Source organism: Drosophila teissieri, chromosome 3R (assembly GCF_016746235.2).
Source record: "Drosophila teissieri strain GT53w chromosome 3R, Prin_Dtei_1.1, whole genome shotgun sequence".
Taxonomy (NCBI): Eukaryota; Metazoa; Arthropoda; class Insecta; order Diptera; family Drosophilidae; genus Drosophila; species Drosophila teissieri.
This window is the reverse complement of record NC_053032.1, coordinates 20,987,680-20,999,176: the sequence shown is the minus strand read 5'-3', so window position 1 is coordinate 20,999,176 and position 11,497 is coordinate 20,987,680. Positions and strand designations below refer to the sequence as shown.

Here is an 11,497-nt window from a genome sequence, read left to right as displayed (position 1 = left end):
AATCGCGTTTCCATTGTGCATTGCTCAACAACAAATTATTTAAAAGTAATTAGCACTTAAAACACAGATGTGGAAATGCCGACTGTGATTATGTATTAAACGTATTTATTTCGTGCACCTTGTCAAGTGACTTGGCACCGATCAATCATCAGAGGTATGCAGCGTTCGAATACAAATCCCGGTTTATTTCCACAGTGAATCAGAACAGAACACGAAGGGACGCCAAGTGACCACCATCCGCGCAACGGAGCCAGTGGCGTAATGAGGAAAAGTACATTACAAAGGGCACCCCAAACTCTATCTATATATATATATATATATATATATGGAAAATCGTCCGGCAGAGATATATGGATAGTTGCTAATTGATATGGACGCGGGTGTGCGGCGGGTGTTGGGAAGTGCATGATTGATGACCCTGGCCGATGTCCAATGTCCAATCGACCAGGACACGACACTGGGATTTGGCCAAATACGGGAAGGATACCTAATAATAGTAATTAATTTGTGGCACTTTGCCCGCCCACCACGAATCCACAAGCATTCGCATTGTTCGGCCTAACTTTGACATAGTTTATTGTGTCCGGGAATCGATAAATACTATTGATTTCCACATGTGCCAGCGCCAGCACCTCAAGACACATCGCGCATACGCCCCGCTGTCAGTTGGAAACTCCAGCGGCAGAAAGCCATGCGATGCATGTTATCCTTTGCCGGTGAAAGAAGCCACCCCTCTGGGGGAATGTGTTTACACTCACTAGGGTGTAATTGGTTTGCGCTGCGGGGCGAACCGAATTATGGTTAATAAGCAAATAAATTGTCCACCAGGTACTCGCTGATGGGTTCAAAGAACTTTACTTTGCTGGCATGTACTTGCATACATTTATTATACATTATCTTTTTTAACATACATTTTTCAAATCGTTATTTCTATGTTTTTTTTTTTTGTGTTGTGTTTTTTTCTTGCTTTATTTTGTATTCTATGACTAATTACTTGCATTTCTAGCTTAGGCATTAGACGAGGAAGCCAAAAATGAATATATGACACGAATATGGTTACAGTGACTCGACTTAAAGCTCTAAATTAATAGGCACCTTAGTCTATGTGTGGATTCTGCAGATTATAGAATAAATCAACGACCCCTGATCAGTTTGGCCTGCCATTCTGTGGTGGGTGAAACTTCATGCTGCAAAGAGATCAAATCTAGTTAACATGGTAATAATGTCAATGGAGCTGTATATACATTTCAAGTTGTCAGTCTCAGTCTGAAAAGTTTGTCTCTACGAGTCACAATACACATTCTTGATTAAAGTTCGATACGTAATAAAGCACAGTTTATCATATTTCGCAAGCTTCTGAATTGCTGACATAATACTATCTACTATCTCATTCCGATGGATCGCGTCGTTGGCAATTTCGAGAACAAGTTTAAGCACTTGGTGAAGGCTGAAAGCAAGGGAATGGCCCTGAAGCTGGTGGGATTCTATGCCGTCGGCTGGACCCTGCGCAAGTTGGTCAAGTGAGAAGTGCTTGTCTCCAGCTCCAGTCTACAAGGATCCATTCAAATCCCCTGCTCATTTGGATAGTCAGTCGTTTCTGTTCTGTACCTCGTTTTTAAATTCAATGTACGAATAAAAGGTGGGCTCACCTCAATATCACATTGTCGCAGCCATCGACTGGAGAATCCCACTCTGCAGAGTCACACAGGCTTCAAGGCGCACTTGCAGCAGGATGGGATCATGAAGGCCTGCGGCACCACTTCCAGTTTGCCATCGCTCTTGAGGCTGACCAGGGTCTGCTGTGTGTAGTGCTGCTTGCAAGTGGGTACGTAGTTTTGCGGAAAGTTGGAGGCAAAGTCACAAAGCTCGTTCTCTCCTCTGTGGGTAAGGTAAGGTTTAGGGAGTTAGTAAGTTAGTGGTATAAGTGGTATAATGTTTAACTTACTCGCATTCCTCGATCTGGATGGACTGTTTGTACTGATCGTTATTGACAATTAACTCCCAGGTGTTGTCCGCCTTAATGCCCTTCTGCGGTTGTATAGTCCTCCTTATGCTCCTGCAGAGGAATCGCTCGTCTGCGTCACCCAAGCGAGAGCCCACATCCGTGGGCTGAAAATCGTTGCCAAAGAACTTGGCGAAATTGGTGTCCAGCGTCTGTGTGAGGCTCGAAATGTCCGGGTAGTCGTCCACTTCCGTGCAGAAGGTCTTGTGCCTGTGCGAGTTACCCTTGCAGGGACTTTGATCCTTGGTGCTATTCGACTGGGAATGAGGTGGGGCTCGCGAAGTCTGTTGCTTGACTAGGGGGGAACCGGGGAAGACAAAGGCTAAAATTAGGCAAGCGCCAAAGGCAGTTGGCCAGTGAGTATGGGAGCGATTTAGTAGTTAGTTGTAAGGCACTTGTTTGCGTATAGAATGTAACTGAGCATAGGCTAATATACTTGGTACTTACAGTTCGAAGGCTGTCGGTGGGGACTCGGCTGATCGGATTGCATCTCCGCTTCCGTCCTCTGCAAAGATACGAACGTATCGTTAAAGACCAGATTCAGCTTGCCATTCGGGGAGCGCTGCACTTTGAAGTACTGATCTGGTTGGACCAGGCTCTGATAGTGATGGTAATGGTGGTTCGTTTCAGGGATCGGGGATTGATTCAGATTCAGATTCTGATTCAGATTCTGTTTCAGATTCGGTTTCTGGGGCGGATCGTTGCGCTGGATGGGTATGGGCATGAAGGGTGCACTGTCCGCGGCCGTCTGTACGGGTAGAATTTACTCGTGTTAGTCTTTAGCCAAGTGGCAAATAAAGGAAGCACAAAGACAACACACAACCCAATAAGAACCCAAATGAGCAGAAAAAATGGTGATGCTATATAGGGTGAACAGGAGTGATGAGAAGCAATGGATCGCCTTTGATTTAGGGTGAAGTGCGGTAACTCACATCAAAGAAGAATTGTTAAAATATATCATGCATTGGCCTATATATACACTTACATTAAAGAGGACAACTCCCTTATCATTGGTAATTTTAAAAATGTCTTTGATCATAGCATCATACTCCTGGGCCTCGTACTGTAGCAAAGATGGCGAAATAAAAAAACAAGACGATTGACTTTAGTCTCGATTCAGCAGGTTTGACCACACAGACACAATAGGGTTATTAGGTACAGGTATTTAGCATAACGATACAACTGGGTCTCTGGGACACTGTGCTCACACCTTTAGGTAAGTAGTCATTCCGTCTGCCAAACTTTTCATGCCCTCTGCTCCCACCTCGGCCTCGGGTCGCTGCGTTAATTGAACACTGATATAAACTATCTGAAAGATACAGGTGAGAGTTTTGTTTGCGGTTCAACAACATTGCCAAGACAACGGAGTGAGTATTCAATATTGGTGGTTCGGTGCTCGGGCTCGTTTGTTTGTCACCCAGACTTCGCTCTCTATTGTCGGCACTACATTTGCGTATTCGAAAAGTTTGAACAGCTGTTTTCCGGGCAGGCGCAGTTTTCTCTCGCCATCGCCTCTATAGTTCCGTTGAGTTAGGACCCGAACCTACATATGCATATAAAACAACAGCTAGAGCCCAACATCTGACAAATCTAAAGGCAGCAATTCCTTAGCACAAACTTAGGGCCGACATAATCAAACCGGAAGGTTTCTCTTATAAAACAACAAGCCAATCGTGTAAAGTTGCTTTTAATGTGCTGATAATCCGAAGACTTATCAGCACTTGGTGTGCTATTCTTTAAATATTCGCATGGAATATATATGCAGTGGTACAAACATGCCATGATAATAGTCTGTAATCTTAGTAAGAGTTTGTATTATTATTCACTTCGCGAATGAAGTCACCCGAAATTCCAAAAGAATTTGAACAAACAAAAATTAGGTCTCGACAAACACGTATTAAACCCGATTTTAGGTGCCAACCCATCGGAACTTGATTGCCTGAGAACATTTACGATTTCTCGGAAATGTTTTTTCCCAAGCTCGACAATCAATCTTTTTTTAAACGCGTTCATCAGTGTTTTGGGTTGGGGCAACTAAGGCAAACATTGGATCATTTTTCCCTAACAGTTTTAGGTTTTCCATGAACCCATTGGAACTTAGCTGGAACTCAAAACGATCTTTAGAACCGGTCCGCAGCGGAGTACGCGGAAAACCGGAAAGACAAAAGTTTCAGGCGCTTTTCAAACGGATTTTCTAACTTTCGACGCCATTATTACGGACTAATTGCATTTCACACAGCGATGATCATCCCATTTGTCGGCAGTAAATTACTTCAATAGTCGTGTGCAGAATGTCTGGCATTGTTTATGACAATTAATATTATTGTAATGCCTATGATGTGCATTTATCATAGAGAGAATGAAAATTGCACATAACTTGCTGCTGGCAATGCGAACAGGTTTCCAGTCTCTGACTAAATTTCAACTTGAAACTGCCCTTCGGCTAATAGAACTGCTATAGCAACTGCGGAAAATCTAAACTAAAATAAGTAATATGTACAAAGCCCACAACCAGAAATATATAGCAATGAAATGACAGTTATGTTAAGCATAGATAAACAGCAAACAGAAAAACAGAAATACAGTCGAACTTTCATAGCTGGACCAAGCCACTGTCTCAAAACACAAATCAAGTTCTGGAGTCTTGAGCGCTTAAGTTCTTGTTAGCTAAGGACACTTTAACCTTTCACCAAATTATATAGCTTAAGAATAAATAATATATTTGTTTTAGATCACAGTTTTGACTATGGAGATTCGACTGTTTGGAAATTTGGAAAACTTCTCACCATGGCAACCACGAGTAGCAGTGGCAGCAGGACTTTGAACAGCGATATCCACATGGTCGGCATCATGAACGACCTCGGCTTAATCAATTGGGTTTTTAACTATTCAACTATATAGATTCTGTGGACGGCGAACGTCTGCGTCGGGGTTTAGTTTAGTGATAGTAAAATATATAGCAGGTGATTGGCGGATCGGTGGCGGCTTATACCGATTTTCTTATTTCTACAACTTTGTTGTTATAGCGGCGCACTGCTGCTGCTGCTGCTGCTGCTGTTGTTTTTAGTGATCTGTGTGTGTTTTATGAGCTTGGCGTGTATAAAAAATAAACAAACTGGCACGACTTAATGTTAATGCCGGGCCTTTGTATCGGGAGCTGTTAGCAGTATTGTCACTGTTGCCGTATTTATTTATAAATATTTTGTGCGGCGGCTTTGTGTGTGATATGTTGGCTATTCCGTTTTGTTTTTGTTTCCTTTGCACGTTTGCGAGACACAGGCGGACACTTCAATTAGTCGCTTTGCTTTTCACTTTAGTTTCGCTCTCGCCGCTTTGCTGGAACCGTTTTCGTTTTCGAATCGGGGTCTCTGATGAAATGCCGCGATATTGATATTGATTATAACTGATTTCGATTTGGATTACAGCGCTGGCTGGGCAATCGCAGGATAAGTGGGCAGAGTGGGTCGTTGTGGGAACTTTTCGGCTCTGTGCGCCGGCTTTGAGTGACACGAGAAGCGCGAGATGCCTGCGCTTTTATGGACCTGCAACCATCTGCCACCGATCTTGAGTTTATAGCGACGCGCGCTGGGATTTTCCGGTCGAGATCGAGCGTTTCACCATAGCTCCCCCCGCGGGCGTGCAGAGTGTTAAGCTATAACTAAATTCGATTTCGACTGGGACTTCGATTTCTCGCGATCGAGAACACACGACAGCGAGAGCGCACGTCTGGGAGGCAACTGAGAAGTGGTCACCAAAGGCCGACTTGGCGCTGCTCCCCGAGCAATTGCTGCGCGCTTAAGTGCAGCTTTAAGCTAGCTGGCGAGAGTGCGAGCGGGACGAACTGCCTGTTGGTGTGAGCGAGATGGGAAGAGAGAGAAGGAAAGAGAGAGCGGTTGAGCGGTCCGCGATTTGATCCACAGCTGACTGGAGCGCCACCACATATTGCGCCTTCTTCACGAAAAACTTCACCAGCCGTAATTATCTGAATCATCTTACACTTGGAGAAAAGTGTGCATACCCAACCACCTCTATAATGGCCAATTTGCATTTTGATCCCGAAAAAAAGAGCATGTATAGTACTTCTGACTTGGACTTTATAAGTAACATCAAACTGCTAACTTTATACTTTAATCTCACACAAGTAAAAACAAATATTTTCAAGAACTGATAAGGTGTCGCAAAATAATATTTTAAAAATTGGTTGCCTTTAACACCACGTCATTTTGTTTCATCAATATCAGCTTAATTGCCCTAAACTTATCTACATACATAAAAAATATATATTATATTTTGTATATATTATTTTTTTATAATATTTGACGAGCAAATGTCACTTTGTTATCGCATTTAAAAAGAAAACATTATTATTATTTAAAGGCGAAAAAGTTAAAGCAGCCAAACAATTTAACTAGCGATATGAGTTGGTTATTTGTTTGGTTTGTTGGTTATTTGATGAAGTGAATCAAAAGTACATATGGATGATAGATAGGCCGACTTTAAAAGCCATTGCCAGGATTCATAAATAATGTACCTAATTAATACAGTACAGAAGTACTTTGACCTATGCCAGAAGCTTTATCTGTCTGCTTGTTGTCGAACAGCTCCGATTAGATTTTTATTGGTTTTTTATTTGGTAAAAACAAAAAATGACCGCGATTTAAGTACGCCGGAGTCTGGACCACGGCATGGAAAACTTAGTTTATACGCCAGCAAATTTGTAGAAATAAACTAAATCAAGATATGTACAGCTATCCTTTGGTTTATAGCCAAAAATTTACCCGAACTCAAAATACCCAAAACTTTGTTGCATTGATTACCACCTTCTCTTTCGGACTAAACCCGCCAAGTGTAGGGCTCTTCACAGTCGGCCCAGCTGACCTTTTGCCGGCCAACACCTGTTGCTGCTGAAAGTAAAAGTGGTGCCGGGCAAAGCTCGGCATCAAAGCTCTCGGAGCACACCGGCTCTCGGCACCAACACCAACACCACCACCCATGAAACTATACCCACGATGGAGCCCATCTAAGATCTCTAATACGTTTGGTATGCCGAACGGGTGCCGCACACGTCAGTTCCGCTGGCGCACGCGTCATGGGAGTCGCAGGTCCGAGTCGCCAGCAAATGAGCCAGCAAGTCGCCAAGTCGCCGCCTTGGAGCGTGCTGGGGCGCTGGGAAAGATGGTGACTCAGTTGGTATTTCCGAGAACGCCCGATAAAAAACCGCATCTTAAAGTTGCACACTGCATATATACGCCTTGCAAGCGGCTTCTGACGCAGTCGCGCAGCCATGCAATGAATGGATCTTTTCTGTGTTTATGTTTATGGCCCAAAGTGGAGGTCGTTCGCACTGGGAAAACGGGAACTTCGTTAAAGAATGTATTTTTCTTGGCCATATCCACTCATATCTTCTCCCTACTTTAAACCAATGAATTATTTAAGGCCATTTCGCAGAACCGTCAGCTTCTCACCGTTGATTCATAAGAATTTCTTTATCAATAAGTACGTAATGAAATGCAATATAGCGTGTAAGTAGATATACGTGGTCGGAAACTGAATTGCTTGATGATGCAAACTAGTATTATTTAATGCCCGCTTATATCTGTTCTATAAAATCGTGTTTATAATTTGCTTCTAAGAAATCAATAAAATCAATTAAATCCTCAACTGCACAAACCATCTTAAATTAATACGCTAGCATTCAACTTTAAGGAAACTGTTTGCATACTTTGGGGATCTACTAAATTTGAGAGGCATATACTTAGGCGGCTTCAAAATTGCATTTAAATGAGCTAAGTTTCAGCTTCAACTATCACAGATGTTAATTTGAAATTCACTTAGCAGTTAAAGTTTATGTTACTACATCATTAAATACTTTCAGCGAAACCGCTGAAATTACAACTTATTAGTAAACATTGAATCATACGTTTGACTACGAATTGATATATTGGAAGAGGTCAAGACTTTTCACAATGGCTTGCAATATTTGTAATGTGCTCAACTTTGTAAAGCGCTGAATAGTATTTGTGTAGATTAAATTTAATGGGCAAAAATAGTTAATCTTTTAATTTCAACTACCAGAGGAGCCATGACTTCTCAAACAGTAGGTAATTATACAATTCGCCAGCCTAAGCACCATTCGTCAGTTAAAAGCGTCAAAAGAAAAACACGTGGCTAGAGTAAATAAGGTGCCATTTTCCCAATGTCTTCATTTAACGCACCTAATAGTTATAAATCGAGCGGGAAATGAGCTCATTTAGGGCGCCCATTAATCGATGTGGCACCTTGGCCACCCAGATGAGCGGCGGATGAGCCAATCTGGCGAGGATGGGCCAAAAGTCAGGGCAAGTCAAGTGAAGCAGTTGGCGGGTCAAGTTAACGAGAAAATGGTGAAATAGTGAAATACGCTTAATGACAGCCTGCTCATGCATGTGTGTCCAAGTGGTCGCGGTATCGCGGTATCGCAGTATAGCTGGTGTGTGTCCGTCCGACTGAATAAATAATGAAATTGCATTGCACATTCAATAAAATATACTCGCATTCAAACGGGGCACAATTAAAGCGGCACGGAACCTGGGAAAAATGTGGACGCACCGCTTTGCAAAATGCAATTTCAGCCATGACAGCCACCACACACGCCAGCGTATTTCTTGTGCGTTCGCCTCGAAAATAAACATTCGAAGCAGGCAACCTGGCAGCCTGGCAACCTGGCAACCAGGACGAGATCGCGGCAGCAGCTGTTGCTCAATTTGTCGGAATAGGCCGATTCGATTGCATCATAGCCATAATCTCGGCAGTATTATATTTTGACAGTGGAGCAATAAGGGGGGGTATGAAAAATGGAGATGCCCCCTTGCTGGAGTGCTAGACAAATAACTATAAATCCAAGCGCCTGGCAGGCTTTCACTTTTTTCCTGCCCAGCTGCTGCCTGGCGTTCCATATCCATATCCATTTAGATCCATATAATGCACCAAATTGAATTATACCGTGCAGTTTCCTCTCAACTAGACACACAAAATAAAGCATAATAGAAATCGACCACAAAAAGCGCCGAAAACGGGTTCATTTCCGATATGGATTTCAGATATTTTTGTCCCCGGCACAGCCGAACATTTGGCGAATTTGAAGTTGAAGTTCATTGCGCAACTAACGAGCAACTGCAGCAGGAAGTCGAGGAAGTGGAGTGGACTTTGGTGTCTTTGGTGGCTCTGGTGTTCGATGGTCCATGGTCGATGCTCGGGTATTTTCTAGCATTTCCCAATGCGCAGCGGCCTGTTATCGCACTTCACGTTACACTCTGAAAACTTTTCCCAACACATTTTTACATTGCGCCTTATTTATTTTTGCCTGCTCGCTCTGCCAATTGCCCCACGTCAATTAACAAATAAAAAAACAAAAAGCACAGCACTAGCAGCCGAGGAAAACCCATGAAAAGTGAGTGAAAAATTAAAAGCACATGTGTGTTTTTTGGCCTCGGACTTTGCCTGGATGATGATATAAAAAGATAGAAAAAACCGAACGCCATAATGGCAGGAAGTGGCACTCGGGAGCCTGGCGCCTTGTAAATTTATTTATGAGAAGACTCGGGACTTGAATTCCCGTGACAATAATGAATTTATTTTGATTGTAGACTTATTGCATTCCTGTGTTATCTCATCGCTTCTTTCAGCTGTCATGAGCCGATACAAATTGTATATTAAGTCCAATCGGCTACTTCCTTCCTTTTTAAATTTGTCCGGTTGTCGTTCGATAGTTTTTCTTTTTTATCGCTGCGGTGGCGTATACGCAATATTGGGTGCGGAACATCAGTTAAGCTGAATTGGATCCACTTTCTGTGCATTCAACTTGAACTGAATGGCCACATTGTCGGTTCGGCGGAAACCTAACTTAACCACAAATTATACCGATCAAAAAACATTTTTATGTATCCCAGCTCCACTCTTTAAGTTGACAACACAATAAACAGTGGCTAAAATATACAAACATTATTAGGAAAACAATTTGCAGAGGGAAAAATGGGATTATTGCATTTTCCACGAATTGCAAATGGCCTTCAGCTCAGATTTTTCTGACAATTAAGTTTTCTCATAAAAAAAATTTGGAAATATTTAATAGCGTTATTATGCAAACAAAGAATACCCCAAAATAGTAGTGTTCTTAAAGTAATGTTTTACATTTTATGTTCATGTTTTTCTGCGCCATAATTTGCAAGCACTTTTTTCATCTTAGGGTATTGCCACTTAAAACCCTTTTACGGCAGCTACCGCCCCCAATTGCAATTATCTTGTCGCATTTGTATATATATTCGCCGGCTATTACATGAGTGGGGGTTTTTCTTCTTATTTTCATTTTCATTATTTTGCTGCTGTTTGGTTTGTGCCGTCTTGTTTTCCTTTTGCTGTTTAACAAATTTACAGTTTGTTAACTACGAGTGCTTAAGTATTATGTTTGGGCCAAGTTTTCTTCATGCTCATTTCGCGTTTTGCATTTATGCAGTTGAAGTTGCAGTTGCTATTGCAGTTGCAACTTCAGTTGGCAGTTGCAGTTGTTCGGTCTGGGCCCATTTCACTTTCGGTTAGATAACCGCAGTCCAGTGAGAGGTGGGGATTTTTCGCATTGTGGATTTGCCTACGTAGGACTTACCCATTTGGGCCGACTTTGTCACCAGGGAATGGAGACAGGCAGACAGGCAGGCATCTTACCAATTCCCATTGTTAACCCCAGCATTGTTAGCCGTAATTGTTTGGCACGTTTACAAATGAACCGCTTCTGACATAGTGACAGTGAACTCTTACCGAGAGGAGGGCCCCAAAGGCTGACTTGCACCCATTTGTCGCAACATTAGATAATGGCTTGCCCTCAAGTTCGCATTGTGTTGATATTCGGGGACTCAGTTTCGGAGTCTGCAGTTGAAGGCTTTCATCAGTAGGCAACGTACTTGAGTTCAAGGCTGTAGCTCTCCAAAAAGTCGGACATTAGAGATCTTGCCAGCTTTGGGTCAAGAATATATAACGCTACTGAAGGATTTTTTGAAATTACACACTCAACAATATGGACCAAAATCAGAAATTCAGTAGAGTCAACTATCTGCTTAGTAAAATAATTATAAATCTGCTACAGTATTTGATTCAATCTGTTAAGGATTACATAACATGCGAATAGTAACCTAAGAAGTAGAATCTCAGAAGATTTCCAAAGCAAAATCGTGTCCTTGCTTTACTTCTTGCGATACCAACTTTTCCATTAGCGATCATGCCATTTCAAGTTCGTTGCCTCAGTCTTTCGATTGGGCCATGTCAGAAAACGAAGCCAACAGTGATGTTTTTCGAGCAGTCGAACACGTTTATGCCACCGAACTTAATGAGCCGCATTGCAGTTTTCGGATTGCCACATGTGGATAACACCAACGCCGATGCCGATGCCGATGCCACTCGAAACGCATTGAACCCCAGACACTCGTTTGTGGCCAAGAGGCTGTCATGAAAATGTCGGCAATGCTG

General features: G+C 42.5%; 2 protein-coding genes across 10 annotated transcripts; one reads left to right on the top strand and one right to left on the bottom strand.

The window, feature by feature from the left end:
- Window positions 1-868: 868 nt before the first annotated feature.
- Window positions 869-5,753, bottom strand: LOC122618769 (protein spaetzle). 9 transcript variants are annotated; one of them, XM_043795316.1, is made up of 7 exons: window positions 4,789-5,753; window positions 3,213-3,311; window positions 2,988-3,065; window positions 2,450-2,750; window positions 1,946-2,324; window positions 1,650-1,878; window positions 869-1,187 (listed from the first exon to the last, which is right to left on the bottom strand). In XM_043795316.1, exons 1-6 carry the CDS (start codon window positions 4,852-4,854, stop codon window positions 1,701-1,703), a joined length of 1,101 nt encoding a protein of 366 aa, XP_043651251.1. In that variant the 5' UTR covers window positions 4,855-5,753; the 3' UTR covers window positions 869-1,187; window positions 1,650-1,700. The 9 variants fall into 9 exon arrangements, with proteins under 9 accessions (XP_043651251.1, XP_043651252.1, XP_043651255.1 ...); XM_043795317.1 differs by having other exon boundaries at window positions 1,946-2,297; XM_043795320.1 differs by having other exon boundaries at window positions 2,450-2,507; window positions 4,789-5,752.
- On the top strand, window positions 1,253-1,659 carry LOC122618771. Its single transcript, XM_043795326.1, has one exon. The coding sequence runs from the start codon at window positions 1,396-1,398 to the stop codon at window positions 1,522-1,524; it is 129 nt and encodes a 42-aa protein (XP_043651261.1). The 5' UTR covers window positions 1,253-1,395; the 3' UTR covers window positions 1,525-1,659.
- Window positions 5,754-11,497: the final 5,744 nt, after the last annotated feature.